At 54.5% G+C, this 18,885-nt stretch overlaps 1 protein-coding gene across 3 annotated transcripts; it reads right to left on the bottom strand.

Annotated features, from left to right (window-relative positions):
* Positions 1–2,099: 2,099 nt before the first annotated feature.
* PITX1 (paired like homeodomain 1) lies at positions 2,100–18,682 on the bottom strand. 3 transcript variants are annotated; one of them, XM_071570072.1, is made up of 4 exons: positions 18,600–18,682; positions 9,874–10,055; positions 6,920–7,125; positions 2,100–4,344 (listed from the first exon to the last, which is right to left on the bottom strand). In XM_071570072.1, exons 2-4 carry the CDS (start codon positions 10,034–10,036, stop codon positions 3,805–3,807), a joined length of 909 nt encoding a protein of 302 aa, XP_071426173.1. In that variant the 5' UTR covers positions 10,037–10,055; positions 18,600–18,682; the 3' UTR covers positions 2,100–3,804. The 3 variants fall into 3 exon arrangements, with proteins under 3 accessions (XP_071426173.1, XP_071426174.1, XP_071426175.1); XM_071570073.1 differs by having other exon boundaries at positions 9,874–10,051; positions 18,600–18,675; XM_071570074.1 differs by lacking the exon at positions 18,600–18,682 and adding an exon at positions 10,165–10,300.
* Between the last annotated feature and the right edge of the window lie 203 nt (positions 18,683–18,885).

The raw sequence follows: 18,885 nt of genomic DNA, 5'->3' as shown, positions 1-18,885 counted from the left end.
ATAAAGAGAAGTATGTAATTTGGAGTTAAACTGACCACAGCTTTTTATTGCAAGACATTTAATCTTGAACGAACAGCGCAGGCTGAGGCATGAAGTCTTTGTGAACTTCATCTGGGCTGGTGCAATCGGAGCCTCCACCGTGCAGCAGCTCCTGGGTTGGTCGTCTGGGACCTCTCAGGACCATACAGCATTCCCAAGCAAACCCAAGCAGAGCTCTCCCCAGGCAGCTTTGCCTTGGAAATGCTAATAGGTAAGCCAGCACACCCAGAACAAATGGAAAACTTGATGCGGGTATTTCTCTGGCTCCAAGTATCTGCTTGTCTGGACAAAGGCAAGGCTGCAATCCGCAGGCAGGAGCCTGGGGACTCTCCGCAGCTCCCGCTGGAAGGCAAAGTCCCACCGGGATGGAGCCACGCTGGATTGAAGCGGGGCAGCCTCAGAAATCCCAGTTTGAGCTTCCCGAACCGGGAGGAACGTGCAGGGCGAGGGATGGAAAACCATCGCCTCCGGTGTGTGGAAACACCCACGAACCAGACACCGGCGAGGGGAGTTCAAAACCCAAAGGGAGGAGGGTGGGGTGGAGCGGCATTTTGTACGCCCCTTTGGGGACTTCAGGGGTTAAGGGACCATCAAATGACAGCCCTCCTGGGCTGCCCCCCACCATGGGCACACACCTGGACACTTCCAAGGGCATACCCTGAGGAAGATGTGCTTCGGCAAGGCAGTCCCAAGCCTTGCCTCCAGCACACCAACCATCAAATAATTCGAAGTTTAACCATTGTGGGAGAGACCTAAAGGCTGCTGGAAGCAGAACATCCGTAAAAGTGTGCAGGGAAGGTGTAGGAGCTGCTTTCTGCTCAATATCTCCTTGGAATTTTCGTTTCCCTGAGCCATAAATGTGTCAGGATGCCCAAATTTCCCCCAGCAGCAGCAGATCAGCTTTCCCATGTCTGTTCACAGAGCAGGGGGACACTGGTGAGGGACACCAGAACAGAAGCCCAAGCAGGCTGTGTCCCTGGTCCCCAGATCTTTCCTGCAGACCAAAGTTTCGGGAGGGAGTGGGTGGTTCAGGACTCTGACAACAACTGAACCTTGGGGCAGGATTTGGCTAAACCTGAGCGCCTCTGCTCTGATTTAGGACTAACAGTGCTACCTACCTCCAGGAACAGGAGAAAAGGAACAACGAAAATCCCGGCTAAAATCCCAGCGAAAGGCTGGCAGATCCCCCCCACCCTGGAAAAACTGGGGGGAAATCAGTCCTTGCGCTCTGGTGACATTCCCGTGGCTGTAGTAAGGGATGGAGTAGCCGGGGAGACTCAGATCCGCTCTGCTGAGCCCTTGGGTTGGGAGAAAAGCCCCGGGATGGGCTCGGAACCCCCCAGGTGCAGAGAATTTGGGATCCCCGGGGCGTGGTGCCATCCGCGGCCGCGCAAACAGCGTGTTTGGGTCGGCGGAGAGCCCCGGCGATGGCTATTCCTGCCGCCGGGTCCGGATAATTCATTGGTTCGTTATATTAATTATGGCATTTGGGACAAAATACTAATAGTAATCGTAAGAGTAAATATATAGTCATTAAATAGTAAAAAGAATAGTAATTAAATAGTAATGAAATTAGAGGGGTTTGTGCTTGCAAAACCTTGAGGGGAGGGGGCTGGAAATTAATCGAACAACCTTTAATATTCAGGATGTCAGAGAATTTGGAGGAACAAGAGAAAGACGCACCTCAGCAAAACGGGACGAACGGCTCGGGGGGAAGGAGCGGTGCCAGGACTGCGACCCTCCTGGGTGCGGAGATAAACTTTTGGGGAGGAAAAAAACCGAGCCAGGGCTCGGAGCTTTGGGGTTCGGTGGGAGCAGCAATGCGGCAGCAAGGAGAGCTGGATCTCCAGTCCCGGCAAACAGCGGGAAGGGTGTGCCACTAAATGAGAGGTGGGGAGGGTTTCCATTGCCGGCGTTGCCCCTGGGGGGGCAGGGACAGGGGGTCCCTCCCTGCCGGGGCGCTGGGGGGAACACGGGGAGACGGCGCAATTACCGGGGGAAGCGTGGGGGGCCCTTCCTAAAATGCTACCATAGGGAGGGGGACAGAGAGGCAGAAAGCTGCTTTTCTTGTTGTTTGGTCACTCTCTTAAACACAGTCAGAAAAAAACATTAAAGGCATTTCTGGATTTCGTTTCGGTTTAGTTTTTTTTTTTTAAGTTTTCTTTTTTATTCCCATGCTCTTAATTTTGAAAAAAAAATCACAAAACATAACTTATAAAACAATATATATACTGCATCCTTATCCACAACAGCATAATTGAAACATCCAGCGTAACGTTTACCACAGGTGTGAAATACACTGGGAAAGAAGTACCGTGTGCATTTTATGTTTCTTTGTCACCTACAGGTAATAAGTATCGACAAAAATAAGCAACAAATATGCCTGCAATTAAACTTCATATGCGTTTTGTATGCGTATTAATAAAAATCATATTTATAATTTCCATGTTTGTTTTTTCTTTTTTTTTTTTTTTGCCAACAAGCACTTGTAAAAGTATCTACATTTACATAATAACACCTTAAGATAATAACACCTTAAGATTTTTTTTTTTGCTTCCTTGTTTTTCCTTCACATTTAGAAAAGCAAGGAACGCTTTCAGCTTTGCTAAGAACCTTTCCGGACGCCGAGGCTCGCTGTTTCTCTAGCAGAGATGCAGTATCTGAAATCACTTCATAACAGACTGTTTTTCGTCTTTTTTTTTTTTCCTAGACTCTGTAAAAGGGGGTTGATTTTCGGTTTTACTTTTTCAAAAGAAAAAACACCCCCTGCATTTAAATAAAGATGAATGATAATTTCATTATCAGGATAAGACTTTGGATGGGGAAACAGATGAACGGTTTTCACATCACTGAAGGGTTTCTGTGCTCTCTCACAACCGGGGATACTGCAGTCTTTTGGAAAGGATGAAGAGGTAGGAACCTTGAGCTGCTTAGTACCAGGAATGACTGGATTATAGCTTCCAACTAAAGAAAAAACATCAAGAATCATGCATTTTAAAAACAGTTTATTCAACGGCCAAGGACAATGATCCGGCACAATGCAACTGCAGATATAAATATAACCTTATATAAGTGGTTGACCCTTGTCATTATTATTTTTAATAGTTTCATACCTAATATTTTAACCATTTTTTCCCCGCAGACTGTACTCTGCGATTTATATTTTTTTTCCTCCCCTATCCCCTCCCACCGTTTATTTTTTTTTCCGAGTGTGATTCTGTTTCTCAGTGGTAAACATTAACCAAACTCTTCCCGTGCGACAAGCGGCCAAGAACCGTCCCACCAGCTCTTACCACCGAGGCGTCCCCTCCTGCCGCCCTCCCCGCGGGGCAGCGGCCGCCTTACCGACTCCTGTGCAAGTTCAAGTAAACACATACAACCCGCATAATCCAGAGAAAAAAAATTGCAACTCATCCATGTACCAGATTTCGGTGTCTCTTGCAAAAGTTTTCTGGTCCTTTAACGGTTTTTGATGGGGTTATTATTATTTTTTTTAATTTTGTACATTTTTAAAGCGCTGGTTGCATCACTGGTTTGCAATAATGTTTCTTTTTTCTAGACAGTTGAAGTTCTCGGAGCTTTTGGGGCTTTTTTTGTTTTTTTATTGGGGTGCTTCGTTTTATTTTTTTTCCCTTTCTCACTTGATGGGGTTTTGCTTTTAATCATCATGGTGTTTAATTTTTTTTTCTTTTCCGTTAAACGTCGCTTTGCTTCTGCTTTGCTTTGTCGGCGGTGCTTTGTCGGAGGTGGTTTGTGTCAAGTCCGTCAACTGTTGTACTGACAGGCGTTTAGACTAGAGCCGGGGCTCTGCAAACTGCTGTAGCCGAAACTGGAGTGCTGCTTTGATTTCAGTCTGAGGCTGGCTAAGCTGGAGTTGCAAGTGTCCCGGTAGACGCTGTAGGGCGAGCCCGGTGGCCCGTAGGGACAGGCCGGCGAGGACATGGCCGAGTTGAGCGAGGAGCCGCTGATGTTGTTGATGTTGTTGAGGCCGGAGTTGGCCATGCCCGGCACGCCCGAGTGGCCCATACTGGAGGGCATGTTCATGGAGGGGATGCTGCTGGGCGCCGAGAACATGGACTGCGAGGAGAGGGGGCTCATGGAGTTGAAGAAGGTGAAGCTCTTGGTGGAGAGCGGCGCCGGAGTGAGGCTTTTGGTGGCCCAGTTGTTGTAGGGGTACCCGGCGTACATGTCGTCGTAGGGCTGCATCAGCCCGCTGAACTGCGGCACGTAGCCGTTCTTGCACAGGTCCATCTGCTGGTTCCGCTCCCGCTTTCTCCACTTGGCTCGGCGGTTCTTGAACCAGACCTGCGTGGGGAGGGGGGACGGACACGACTCGGTGAGTGCAGGGCCACATCTGCCCCCCTACCCGCCGACCGTGCGCCGGGCAGCGCAGGCACCCGCAGCTCAGCGCCGGCTCCCTCCCGGCCCCACAGCCTCACCGGGATGCCAGAGGAGGCTCCGCGACCCCGAATCGCCTCTCCCCGCAGCCTCCCGCCCCCGTGGGACGCTCCGCAGGGTGCCTGCGCTCACATCGGGCTCTGCGCGCATCCCTCTCTGTTCAGCGGGATGCGCCAGGCGGGATGCGCGCAGCCAGCTCTGTGCGATGGGTGCCTGCGCGGGTGTCCGCGTCCCTCCGCACCCCCAGTGCCCCCCGCCGCCCCTTTCCCGGAGCCAGGCGGGAGCGAAGGCACGGCCCTCTCTGATTAGGGCCGGCTCGCCCCGGCTCTGCCGCGTTTCCGAACGCTAATGCCGTGTAATAAAAGTCCCCTGTTACAGATCATAAAAAAGGGGATTGGATTAGTATGTTTAGGTTGGAAAAAAAAAAATCGATCCCTACATCGCCCTCGGATAGATGCAGTCTCTGTCTTTATATCTAACGAGAATTTACAGCCCTGAGTAGGGAACAGAGGAGCGGGGCTGTTCCTGGTGTTCGATGCAAAAACCTGATCCAATTTTTCTCTTATTGTTTAAATATTTTTTCCAGGCCTCGGAAAGCGTTTGAGCCCCCCATAATGGAAGCCGGGCAGCCCCCAAATTCTTTTTCCAGGTTAAAAATCAGTATCCTTCTGCCTGCCGCCTGTGCCCAGCCTGCGAACCTCCCTTGCAGCATCCTCCCCACCGTTCTCCGGCTTTGTCCCACCGAGCCGGGGCCCTCGGGCTCCCTGCGGACACCGGAGCCCCGGCCCCGCTCCCTCCGGGGCCGCGGCGGGGGCGGGTACCCCTCTTGGGGCCTCCCCTCCCGGGGCAGAAATGGCGCAACTACTATAAAACATCAGTCTCGAGGATGAAAACTTCGTGGGGGAACGGATGGCAGAGTCTATTTTAAAAAATAACAATAATAAAAAGAATCCTGTATAAATAGGAAACGAAAGCCAACATGTTCAAAACGTGTAATATACTCCTCGGAAGGTGCTTCCAGACAGGAATTTCCTGAAAATGAGGGTAATAGTTTTAATTATGGCTCCTAGACATTTTAAAGGAAGGCCCTCATAGCAAATTAAGGTTAGATTTGCAATCTGCAATCTTAGAACATCAAACCCAAACATCTCCACACAGAGGGTGAACGAAATCGAGTTAATTGCAACTCATATTTTAGTTTTATTTGCTCTCTGAAATATTCCATCAGTATTAATGCTCGGGCTTTGTTTTGTTTTAAACTCAATTAAGACAATGCTTTCAGACGCATTTCCCTTGTTTCAGATGGGTGTTTACTCTTTAATGGTTTAAAGCAGAATCTCTGTAATCCAATTTGGTCAGTCGAGGTTTAATTGCCAAGAAAAAAAAATTAAAAATAAAAGAGAAGATGGATTTTTGGGCGGCAGGGCTTCGCTCCGCGGTTCCCGTTTTTCCTGGCTCAGCCCGCGGTCCAGGGGTGCGCGACCACGACCGAAACCGCGAGGGGAAATGACCCGTGGGGGGAAAAAACAAAGGGGAGATGGAGAGAGCCAGACACAGAGATAAATCGATAAAGCCCAGGCCGCTTCGGCCTGGTCACTCTTTGACAGGATCCTTCACTCATAATTCTCTCAGAGGAACTGCCGAGGTTATATGTGTGCTTATGTGTATATAGACACACACACAAATATATATATATATCCACACACACACACATATCTCACTGTGTGGACCAACATCACCGAGCCTCGAGTTCAGCTAAGAGGGGCGCATATATATATACCAAATATATATATATATATATACCAAATATATATATAAAATATATATACCATAAATATATACACACCATATATATATATATTTACACCATAAATATATGTATGGTGGCATTGGCTCCGAGGCGTGTAAAACCCAAGCGCCTTCGCGATACAAGTTTGCGTCTTCAGCGCGTATTGACTTTGCGGCCCCTCCTGAGCCCTTGCCCTTCGCTTTCGGCCCCCGCGGCCGCGGGAGATGCTCGGCCGGGAGGGGACTGGGTCTCTCAATCCTTCCGCCCCAACAGCATCGAGCAGCGGTCTGTTGGGACACGGCCCGTGCGATTATTGGGAATAACCAGAGCAAGGGGAAATGGCTCGGATGACGGATTGCTCCATCTTCGCACGGGGTTTCGTTCCCCTCTGGGGGGTTCTTTCCTGCACAGTCAGGCCCTTTCCCAACCCGACCTCTCGCTGTGCCTGCCCCGCTCGCCGCCCACTGCCGAGCTGTTCCCCAGTGCTGGGCCGGCGGTCGCGGCCCGCTCCGGGCAGCATCGCCCCCGCGGCCGCGAGCTGAATTTCTGTTCTCCTGCCTGGATCCCAATTTTGGTGACTAAAACCCAGCCCGGACCATCCAGGCGCTGCTGCAAAAGGCCGCGGCGCTCCCAGACGAGGCAGTTTCCCCGAGCCCTCCCGTTCGCTCCCGGCGGGGCTGGCGCCCCTCTTACCCGCACTCGAGGCTCGGTGAGGTTGGTCCAGACGGCGATCTCCTCCCGCATGCTCATGTCGGGGTAGCGGTTCCTCTGGAACGTCGCCTCCAGCTCCTGCAGCTGCTGGCTGGTGAAGTGGGTCCGCTGCCGCCGCTGCTTCTTCTTCTTCGCCGGGTCATCGGCGGCCCCGTCCTCGTTTTTCTGCTCGCCACTGCGCTCCTTTTCTGCGAGGAAGTCGGGATGGGGATGGTTTGTTTGTTTTCTTTCTTTTGTTTTGTTTTGTTTTGTGTTGTTCTGCTTTGATTTGGGTTTTTTTTTCAGCAGACACACAAAGCCAGGCACCCCCGCCCCGCACCAAGCCCTGCCGGCCGCAATGGAGGGACTCGTGGGGGCACCCACTCGTGTCCTACCGGGCCCTGAACCCACCGAGCGCCCCGCAGCGCATCCCGGCCTTTCCCGGGACGCCTGGGGAAGGAGCACGGAGCTCTGCCGGGCCCAGGGCACCCAGGGAGGAGCGGGAGGGACCCCCAGAGCCTGTCGAAGAGCGCCCGATGGGTGAGCGCATTGGTGGGGAGCGAGGTCCCCGCAGCACCGGCCGCTGCGCCTTTTCACGGCACCTTCTCGCTCCCTCCAACCCAAGGCGCGATCTTTGCTCCATTGTCTTTGTTGTGCTCGGCCGCGACAGGAAACTTTGGAAGGGCAGGAGTGGAAAATCCAGGAGCAATTAATTGCAAAAGGCCCCTCTCCGCTCCACCGCTTCATTCTCTTTTTATTATTATTATTTTATTCTGCCTCATTTAGGATTTTGGTGTTTATTTTAACACGAGGCTGAGCGAAGCCCTCCGCAAAAATCATATCGAAAGAAAGAAAAAAAAAACAAAACAGGAGGATTTTCTCGGCCAGGATTTGCGCGAACTGGAAGCAGAGGACGGAGCCCCACTCCCCTTTCGTAACGGGCTCGCTGGCTCTCCCAGCCCGAGTTTCGGCCTCGTTTGTCCCGATTGAAGAGCTCGGGGACGGACCGAAGGCCCTGAACGAAAAATGTGCTCCCGGGCTGGGCCCCGGCGGAGCGGGAAAGGTGCGGCCGGGCCGTGCGGGGGCACCCCCGGCCTTGGTCCGGCTGCTACAGGAGGGAAACTCTGCTGCGAGTTTGCCCTTTTAGAGTTGTTGGGTTTTTTTCCTTCCTTTTAGGATTTTTTAACCCCCTTTTAGAGGGTTTTCTCCCGCCGCCGCCGGGCCCAGGAGGCATTTCTGCAGCTCCGACCTCTGCGAGGTAAGTGGGAGTCTAAAAATAATCGCGGACTGAGTCCAGAGCCCAGGAGGACTCGTCCTTGCAAAGTCACCCTTGAATCGCTGCTCACTCAGCACCCTCCACGGGGAAAGGGGTGAGGGTGCGAGAGAACCCAGCCGGCTCAGTGGACCCCCAAAATGGGGCGATGGCTCTAAGGGGTTTGCGGCGCAACCAAGGCCTCTGCAGCACAGACCCCTTCGCCCCCGGGCCCCAGACCGGCCGAGCCGCACGGCCTGGCGGCGGCGGGGAAACAGAAACCAAAGGAAGCCCCGCCAAAACAAATCCTGCCGCTTTCGGCTGAGAATAGCTCGGATAAACCGGGCCGAGAGTGAGCGGGGGGCGATCGGGAAGCGGCGGTGGTCGCGATGGGCTCCGGCCGCGGCCCCTCGCCCAGTGCCGGCTCTAACCCTTCCAAATCTTTCCTAAAAATCCGGCCTCAGCTCAGAGCTGTGATACAATTCCAAACCGCAAGGCAAAGCATCTTTAATTGGCTTTCGTACCTTTTTTTTCCATTTAAAAAAATATTGCAATCTAAATGCGTTTTGCAGCTTCTCCGAGAAGAAAAGTAAGCAGGTTCTCAGCCCTCCTGCAGCACCGAGGGTCACACACAGGGGTAGGGCAAAATGGAGCAAATCTCCCTCTCTAATCTCCAATAATCCCCTCTAATCTCAGAGTCCCTTCCAGACGCCGGTCCCTAACTTTGTTTGCGAATCAGGTTGGAGGCACAACCCAAACCCTCTTTATCACCGAGTGCCACTTCGGGTCCGACTCTTGCTACAGCCACTCTCTGGGTTATGGGACACGCTAAAACTCCAAAGAGCAACAATAGCTGTTAAAAAATGAAAATTAATGAAACATAATCTCCCTCTGGAAAGCTATGGCTGGAGAAGGAGTATCATGCTCCTTCCTGAAACTTTTGTTCCTCTCTTCTACTTTCCCCTTGTCATTCTAGAAATGTTATTTTAATTAAATCCAATCTGGGAGACCACAGCGTTCCCTGAAGCCTTCACACTTGGTGGTCAGGGCACGGGGACCCTTCCCTTTCCTGCGGGGGTCCTTTCCCTCAGGGAAAGGGTGCAGACTCCGCGGAAACCTCTCCGCGGGCGCGCACATCCCCTCTGCGGCGACCCGTGCTGACTGCCTTGGCCCCACGTTGCCTCTCCGGTTCTGCCGGCCTTTTCTTTCTTTTTAATTTTTTTTTTTCTCTGACAGAGGGATCTTTTTCCATCTCTGCACCACCAGAGCTGGAAAATAAACCCGGGCAAAAGCTGACATTATTTCAGAAACATCCAGCAAAACCGCACTCCCCGAAGAGCCCCCCTTCCTCCCGACCCTATCAATTAATAACTGTGCTTTTTATTAAAAAAAAAAAGCAGCTCCTGGGATGAGGTTGGGGAGCCATGTGTGTCCTCCCGAAGGGCTGTCAGAGCCGGGCACGGCGGGAGCGGCAGCTCCAGAAGGGCCTCTGCCCCCCGCTCCGGTTCCCGAGGCTCTCTCGGGATGGACCCGCCGGTATCACGGGCAGCTCTTGCTCCCCCTTGTCCCTCCATCGACTCTGGTTGCGCGGGGGGTGCGGGCACAGCACCCCCGGCTGCCCCGCGAAGGGAAAATGCGGTGGGGAGGGGGAGGCAATGCGGGGGGAGAGGGCCGGGGCCGCGGGGGGCGCGGGGGGGAGGGTTACCTGGCACCTCCGTGTCGGAGGATTCACTGGCTGAGTTGTCGATCGGGTCTCTGGGTTCCGAGGATCTTTGCAAATGGAAGCTGGAAGCCATGTCATGGGAGGGTTGGGGTCTCAAGCTCTCGGGCAGTCTCTCCAAATTCATTCCACCTTTAAAGGAATCCATGGCAGGGGCGCCGGGCTGCCTGGGGGAGTTTGCAGGTGTTTATTCCACACAGAAAGGAACAAGGAGCTTTTTTTTTAAGGAAGAAAAAAAATCAACAAAAAACAAAAGCAAATCCACTTATTACTAACAGTATTATTTTAAGGGTGTCGGAAGCAGTCTGGGCAGTGCCTGGAAGGCGGTTGTCTGCTGGGGAGAGACACGGCGCTCCGGCCGCATAGGCAGGGAAGTGGTAAAGATCCCTTATAGAGAAACGCGAGTTGCGAGTTGGACAGTTTAAAGCTAAAGAGATTAAAGTGACCTGCCCTAGAACAAATGCCTGTAGTTAAACGGGGCTCCTCCCCCTGAAGGTTAAAACCTCCCCGTCTCGCTCATGCATCACTCCATCTAGCGCTGGCCCAGCCCGGCCGCGCGGGACCTGCCTCCTCGCTCCGCACCATCCGCGCTCCTTGCGCGCCCGCGGCCAGAACCGCGGCCCCCGCGCCCCTGCCCGGCCCCCGCCGCCCGGCCGCGGCTCCTCCGGGGGTGCCCTCCCTCCTCCTTCCCCTCACCCGCCGCCTCCTCCAAACTCGGTGATGTATTAAAAAATATTCCACAAACGAATGGAAAGGTGGAAAATCCTCTCGGGATTTCCCCCCCCCGCCCTCACAACCCTTCCAGTCCGCCCCCCTCCGTGGTGTGCCCTGCCAGCCGGCAGCGCGCAGGTTGCGCCCTCGCGCAGCGCGGCACTCCCACGGGTGTCCCCGCACCTTTCCCGGCTGGGCCTCATGGCCCGCGCAACCTCCGCACCCCGCAGAGGATGCGCACCCAGCGCACTCCTCAGCATCAATGCGGGGGGCTGAGCGACCCCAGGGCGTGTTTCAGTCCCGCAGGGAACATGTTCCTGGAGGGGGGCTGTGGGCTGTGTCTGAGCTGGTTTTAACCTTTTTTAACGTTTGTTTCAGGCTGAGGGAGTTGTAGCAATGCGGCTCGGGCCCTGCCCGGCGGCCGGGGGAGCGCAGCCCGGGGAGCAGAGGCAGCGCCATCGCTCCGATCACATCATCTTTCAGCACATGATTAATAACAAATAATTTTCCTGCCGCAGCCGAACTTGCGTTGACCCTCGGGAAGGGTGTCTGCGGCTCTGCCAGTCCGAGGGCCGGGGCAACCTGCGGGGAGGGGGTGGGAGACCCCCATCCTCATTCTCCGTCTCCTGCAGCGGTCACCGGTGTGTCCTGTCCCGGTGCAGGGGCTTGTGGAGCGGGACCGGTCCCCGGTGTTGCCCGCGCAGGCCGGGATATGGCCTTGAGCCTTCCCGGATAACACCTCGGTGTTTGGCGAAGTGGAAAAACCCACGGGGGAAGGAAGGTGGGAACAGGGGAAGGGGGTGAGGGGAAAGGGGAGAAGGACCCTGGCTGTGACCGCCTAGGGAAGGGACCTTCTCTCCTCCCTACTTTCTCAACTCACTTTAACTGATCTATCCTGACACTCTATTTTGCTTTCAAATCAAGTAAAGATGTGGGAGAGAACTTTTGAACTGGTTTATGGAAAAGTGGAGGGAAGCACTACTCCAACCGCGCAGGCTTTTTCCGACCCCTCTGGGGTGATTGATCCGGGCCCGCAAAACCCGGGAACTCCAGGAGGGGGGAGCCCCAAACTCCCAACTCCTTCACTTCTGGCCTTTTGCAGTTCAGGGGATGTACAGGTGGGTGCTGTCAGGGTCAACTCTCCTGAATTCTCTCGGGTTTGGTTTTTCTTGTTTAGTTGGTTTTGGTTTTTGTTGTTTTGTTGTTCTTACGGCTTTTTAGTGACATTTTGATGCCCTGCTTGCCCTCCCCTCCCGGCTGGACTTCGCTCAGGAGTCTGCAAACTGGGAATCTCGAGCATCCAAGGTGAACCAGACAACCCCGCGGCTGCTAAAGATGGACTTGGTTTAAAATGCAAATATTTACCAGGGTCTCTGGGATTCAACGGGCTCAGCTGATGCAGGAGCCCACGGCAGGGGAAGGATGGAGACCTCCTGCCGGGGGAGAAGCAAGAAGTGGGGGCGGCCTTTCTCCCAAGCAGGAGGGAGGTGAATAGATTGCGAATGTGCACCATGTTCGAGATCCTCCACAGTAATTTTTTCCCCTTTATTTCCGTGGGCGGCTGACCCGGGGCCGGTCTGCGGGGCTCTCCCGCCCTCCATGTGAGCTGAAGGGAGGCGGTGGGACTCGATGGTCTTAAGGGTCTTTTCCAGCCTGGCTGTTTCTGATTCCATGACGCTGCCAACAGCCCGGCTCCGCTCCGGCTATTTCAAACTCACTGCTCACAGAAGCCTCGGAACAGGGGGAGGCATTTTCCGTTCTTTTTAATGTACTTTTTTTTAAATGCACCAAATTTACTGGTTTTGTCATGCTCTATAAGATTCAGTTTTTAAAAATTCGTTCTGGGCTCAATTCCTATCGGCCGGGCAAGAGGAAAAGCTCAGCCCGGGCACTGACGTGTTCCGCCAAGGCGATGGCCGCGGTAATGCGGGGTCTGGATGCCTCCCAGGGCAACAGTCCCCCCGGTCCTCCTGAGGTGTCCGCGGGCAGATGATGCCCTTCCATCCCCCGACACCAGCTTTAAACAGAGAGTAACAGGCTGGCACTGCCGCTCCCGGCCCTCGGGAACCGGAGCAGCGCTTGGTTCCTCCCTGACCGCCCCCACGAGTGTCCGCGCCTGGGCCGCGCTGGGGGTCAGGCATTTACCGCACACCTGTGCACGGGTCTGCAGGGGGAGCATACATCTATATCCTATATAGATATAATCTATATTTTATATATCACTAATCTGTATCATATATCTGTCTTCGGTGCATCTTTCATACTCCTTTGTGGATTTAAGGGCATCCTCTATCTCCGAGCCGCACAGAGCAAATCCACTCGGTTATTTTCGTTGTTGGTCGTGACACATGTCGTGACAACAAAGTGCAACGGCAGGGCAGTCACCTCCAGATCCGCGCTTTGTTTTTTCTCCTCCCTGCCAAGCTCCCTCCGCTTCAGGATGGCAAGGACACCTTTCCGCTGGCAAACCCTTCCACCAGGCGCAGCGTCGCAATTCCATTCGCGTGACGTCATTCTTTGCCTCCCTGACGTCACGTCTCACCTTTCAGCCAGGCCACAACCCAAGACAAGCCTTGATGGCCCACTCGGAGCCGGCTGCGCTTCCCGGGACTTGAAAGCGGGCTGGCGGGCTGGGGTCACTGGGCGGGATGGGGTCACTGGGCTGGGGGCCCCCTTTCTCTCCCCGCATCACCGGGGGCCGGAGGGAGATGCGAGAAGGGAGGAAAGGCTGCAGCAGCCCGGCCGTGGGGACCCTGCCGGCCGCCAGACCCTGCCAGGACACTCCTGGGGAGCCGCGACCTGCGTGGGCGTGGGAAGGGCCGGGGAGAGGCCGAGGGAGGGCCAGGCCGGGGCCGAGTGCGACCCGCGGAGCTCCAGTGGGGACACGGGTGGCAGGAAGACTTTGCGTGGGAACCCTCCGCGTGGGGCTGGCTGGGGAGCAGCCCCGCTCCGCGCCAGCGCAGCCACCGCGCTCAGGCTCCCCCCGGCCCGGGGCTGCGTCAGGGATCTGTAAAAGGCTGGAAGCCCGCAAATAAACCGCTCCGCTTCCTCCTGCTATAAATAACCCCAGAGCTAGGGATGGCGCTTGGAAATAAATCAGCGCTGGCCACGCCGGTGACAGCCCCATGAAGAAGAGGAGACGAGTCTGACCGAGAGCAGGACTCCCACTGTCCCCGAGGGGACCGGGCCGTGTTGCCAGCCAGGTGCCTGGAGGGGGTCCCTCCTTTTGGAGAGGGGCTCCCATCCCCGGCTGGCTGCCGTGGTTGCAGCCAGTGCCAAACCACCTGGGCCATATATCAGGTGGCGAGGTTCTGTCTCTGCCAACTTTTCCTTTCCAGATTTATTAGCGTTGTATAGACTCAGATTCAGTCTATAAATTATCGGGGATTGCTACAAAAATGAAGACATCTCCTCCCAAGCGCACCTCTACCCAGGAGGACAGGGAAGCTCTCCGAAAACAGCGCAGCAGTGAGACAAGAAAGGAGGGAGAAGCTCTCCAACCCAAACCCAATCAAATTCTGTTCAACTTAAGCCCAACCAAACTCAGTCCAACCAAAACCAAACTCAACCAAACTCAGTCCAACAAAACCAAACTCAACCAAACTCAAGTTCACTCAGTCAAACCAAACCAAACCAACCAAACCAAACCAAATCTAACCACAACGAATGCGACCAAACGAAACCAAATTAAACCGCAATGAAGGCAACCAAAAGAAGCCAAGTCAAACCCAAACAATGCAATCCCAGCCAAATCAAGCCCAAGCTAAGCCAGCCAATCCTTCCCTGTGTCCCCGTGGTAGAATCCAGCAGACGGGAACTGCTACAGGAAAACAACTTTTAATAACGAAACCATCCAAAAAGTGCCCATCGGGCAAGAGTTGACTGGTGCGTGGCTTTGACCCGCGGGATTCCCACGCGTGTCGGAAGAAGCAGAGGCCGAGGATGCTCTCAGGAGTGTGGGCAGGACTGCGCGGTGCCCCGCGGAGCAGGGAGCGCGCTGCAGGCGCGGTGATTGTTGCGGTGTATCGGGAGGATGGTGTCCATCGGGGTAGTGTTCCTTGGGTGTGCTGCCCCAAAATAGCACCATCCCAAATGGAAAGCATGACCCTTACGCACAACATGGAGCCCCGCGTTTGCGCCCCCGCGCAAGGCAAAGCTCTGCGCTCCCCGCGAAATCGCGGCCTGAAGGGGAAAAGAGGAAAAGCCCCAAGAGGCGAAAGGAGTCCCGAAATTCCCCGACCTCCTCCGGAGGCAGAGCCGGGTTCCCTCCAGGCCGGGCGGAGCGGGAAGCAGAGGGAGGGAAGAAACCCAGTTCGAAGCGCGTGTTAAATCGCTCAGGAGGCGAAGGTGGAAAATTACGCTGGGTCCTGGCCGGCCTGTCCTCTCCTCAGCCAGGACAGCAATTTTCCTAAGAAGTAGAGCAAAACGAAATCAGCCCCTTTGGACCGGCAGGCTTCGTCCCTCCGAGTGTCGGCCAAGCCTCCGCCTTCCGCGGGAACGCAGGGCCCCTCCGCGACGCGGATGCTCCGCGGGAGGGTTTTCCATCAGTCGCTTTCTGTCCCCCGGCCTCGCACTGCCTCCCTGCCCCATTCCGCTTCCCTCGGCTTGGCGGACCCTGCCCCACCACCCCGACTCTACCTGCCATCGAAACACGAAAGGGAAAATGGGTTTTTCTTGGGGTGTTTGGCCCGCGACACTTCCCGGGGCACCTGGGACACCCGGGGCTGCCCCCACACCCGCCACCCGCATCCCGCTCCGGGGCTCCCCCGGGCGCGGTAGCCAAAGGCAGCGCTTGCAAAAACTCGGGATGAAAAAGTTGAAGGCTTAATGTTTTCTGACAGATACAAATGATACCCCAAGGCTTTCTTGAAATGCAGCGACTGACGGCTGGAGAAACGGTTTTCCTATTCGGGTTTGTGCAGCTGGAAGCGGCCAGGGGTGTGGTGGGATGAAGCTTGTTCCTCTCGGCCGTCACTCTCCTACCCGCACCCCGAAAATAAAACAACCACCTGGGTGTCTGACCTGGGAAAACGCCTTTTTCCCTCGAAGTGCCTGGCAGCACAATCTCACCCCTGCCCAGAGCTGCCCCCAGCCCTCCCCGCATCCATCAGACCACAAGGACTGCACTCTGCTCTAAGCAAATAGGAATTTGCTGTTAGCAGTGGTTTGGGTTTATCTCTGATAAACCTGATGGGAGCAGGAGAGTGTCAGTGCCCTGCAATGACAACGCTGGAGGATGGACAGCTCAAGACAGGCGTTGTTCCCCTGGGTGGGGGAAAGAGAGGGGAAAATCACAATATAGCCCCACAGTTCCCTCTCTGGGCAGAGAGAACATGCTTTTCTGATTAATTGACGGAGGAAGGGGCACCGGAGTTTGCTGGGCTGCCTGCTCATGTTACTCTGTGCATCTTTAGATCCCGAAATGCGGCTCTTTTGTGGGCTCAGAAAGATGCCTCTGAAACAGGATAATCAGAGGCCCGGACACTCCGTTGGCATTTACTGAAGACTCTTCTTCAGGAAAAAAAAGAAAAAAAAAGGTTTCGTTTGAAATGAACGACATTATGTTTCCATATGGGTTCCCTCCACCTTGTTTCGGCCGAGCAACCTCTTAATTACTCCAGCATTTGGATGGGGGAAACACATTTCCCTTCAACAGGACATTTCCTGAAAGGCTGAAATATTCTAATAATGTGCAGAGCTCTTTAATGTGCTCAGAACGACAGCGAACCTCCTCAAGACTCGCACATTTCCTGCTTTAAGATGCAAAATCAGAAAAATAATTAACCTTCTGTTCATTAATTTTCTCTTCAACATTATTTTTATTTCCCTCCTTCTATACTTTTCATTTATATTTTTAACCTCATATTTTTCCTTCCCCCCTTCCTTTTCAATATTTTTTTCTTTCCTTTCTCTCTTTTTAATTTTTAATTCTGACTTTCTTTTCTTATTTCCCCCCGAACGGCTGATCTCGCCCCGCTGCCCGCCGGCCCCGCGCTGCTCTCGGCGCAGCTCCCGCTCCTCTCCGCTGCCCCGGGAGCAAACACCGCCGAGATAAAGGCACAGGACACTTTTCTTTCCCGTTTCAATGTGGGAACGGCCGTATCTTAACTGGCACATCTCGGGGAGAGATAGGAACATACCGCCTTCCAGAGGGCTGCGCTAATCAGCGCGCTGGGTTAGATATAAAAGTTCAGGGCAAATAAAACGAATTAGTTTTATTAGCACGTTTAGGAGGCGGTCTAACGAAGGAATTTGGCTTTACTAGAGAATGTTTTCTCCTCCCCTTTTGTTATTTAGAAGCAACGTATATCCGAGCTGCTCATCACGGGATGGAAATAATGAATCGTTCCATCTGCGGTCATTTTCTGGGAGAAAAGCGCTCCCTTCTCTAAACCCGATAAGAAAGAAATACATATATCTACATCAATCTATTTGGAAATACACATTTTCACAATAAAACATGCGTGAACAATAAAACGCACTGTAAAGGAGAGGTGGTGGAGCCGCCAGGTTATTGTTTTGCGGTAGATTTCATAGGAAAGAACTGCCTCGGTCACAGGAGCCTCTAACTCGGCTAAAACTTTCACAGGGAAATGTGGCCACGGCTCCAGCGAGGGATTTCCAAGGACTTTGCTCGTATTTCAAGCAAATGAAGGATTTTTGGGGAAGTTCTGCCAGTGCAGTAAACCTCAGTTAATGTCAGTTTTCACACAGGCGGCTGGAGCTGGCGCAGGAAATAACCTGGAGAACATGGACTTTGGTTTGTTAAGTGGAAAGTATGTATTTTTTAATTGTTATGAAGAAAAGCAAACGATGCCTAGGTCCTCAATTCAAGCACAACAGTATCGTTTTATGTTCAATTCGTGACTCTGACTTTGTGTTCGCCTGCAGTGCAGTTGGCAAAATTTGGGGAAAAGGAATGCAATAATAGAAAATAATGGCAATGAGAGAAAAATCGCTTAGTGACAAAATTTTTAACACGAGGTTAAAAACAAAATCCCCTAATGATATGACCGTGGGGAGTCCTCAGATCCATTTAAGCGAGGTTAACACGAGGGAAAAAAAAGCCTTTTCCCCCCACTTCCAGGATTTTACTCCCACCGCAGGAGCTGCGCGGAATCCGCGACATATGCACTTCCCAAAGATGGTGCCTACTTTTTAAATTAGGAAAAAACCTCCACAAAAACCGAAACGAAAGAAAAGCAGAGGGGTTGTAGAATACTATTTTTTTTTGAAAAGAAAAATGCATCGACGGCCCGGGGTCTCCCCGCCTGCCCGCCCTGCGCATCTCCGGGATCAGCCGCCTCTCCACCGCGGCAGCGCAGCCAAGGACCCCTCGGCATCACCCCCGCCCGTCCCGGGGACCTCCCGCCCCGCCAGGGCCGTCGGAGGCTCCGGGCACCGCTGCAGACCCCGGCGCTGCCTCCGCCGGCCTGCCCTGCCCGGGGCACCGGGGACGAGCCGCGCCGTGTCCCGCGTACCAGCGCTGGAGGCTGCGAGTGTTGCCGTGCGTTTGGTGAAAAAAATTAAATATATATATATACATATATATATATATATATACACATATACACACATTAAAAAAATTATAAAATGAGGTAACCCCTCTGGAATTGCCTTTCCCAGCGCATTTGTCAGAGCTGACGAAGCGCAGAGGCCGCGAAAGAATTTATACACGGTATAAAGATGTCAAGGGCTGCGCGGGGAACGGAGCGCGGAGCGGCGGGGCGGGAGGCGGCGCGGGGCCCGGCTCGCCCCGGCTCGGCTTTGTTTCCCAGCCCCTCCGGCCGCGTCCCCGCAGCAGCCGGGAGGGCCCGTGGGGTGCGGGCGGGGGGCAGGAGGGCTCCGCGGGACGGGCGCGCGTGGGGCGGGACGGGGCGCGGAGCGCACGCGTGGGGGGCGGGACGGGGCGCACGGGAGGGACGGGCGGCGACACGCGTGGGGTGGGGTGGGGCGGGGCGGGACGAGCGCGGGGCATTGACACGCGTGGGGCGACTCACCGGGCGGTGCGCTCGGCGGCGGCGGGGTGCCGGGCCCGGCGGGCGCTGTGCGCGCCCCGGCCGCCGCTCCAGGGTTTTCTTGGGAGATTTCCCCGTCTCCTCCTGACGTCAGCCCCGTCCCAGGGTGCCGCAGACGGGGGAGGGCCGGGGGCAGGGCCGCCCGCACCGGGAGTCCGGCGGCGCCGGCCGCTCCGCACCTCCGTCCTGCCGCCCAAGGCATCCCCGGGTTCGGCCCCGCGGCAGAGCCTCCCTCGGGGGGCGGCTTCGGGCTCCTGGTTACACGGCC

This window comes from Pithys albifrons, chromosome 15, assembly GCF_047495875.1.
Source record: "Pithys albifrons albifrons isolate INPA30051 chromosome 15, PitAlb_v1, whole genome shotgun sequence".
NCBI lineage: Eukaryota > Metazoa > Chordata > Aves > Passeriformes > Thamnophilidae > Pithys > Pithys albifrons.
This window is presented reverse-complemented; position numbering and strand designations above follow the sequence as displayed.

Coding starts and splice junctions, on each gene's coding strand:
- PITX1 (XM_071570072.1), bottom strand. CDS start 10,036: ATGGATTCCTTTAAAGGTGGAATGAATTTGGAGAGACTGCCCGAGAGC. Junction 7,126..9,873: donor CTCCGACACGGAGGTGCCAG/GTAACCCTCCCC, acceptor ACTTCCTCGCAG/AAAAGGAGCGCAGTGGCGAG. Junction 4,345..6,919: donor TCACCGAGCCTCGAGTGCGG/GTAAGAGGGGCG, acceptor CTCCCCACGCAG/GTCTGGTTCAAGAACCGCCG.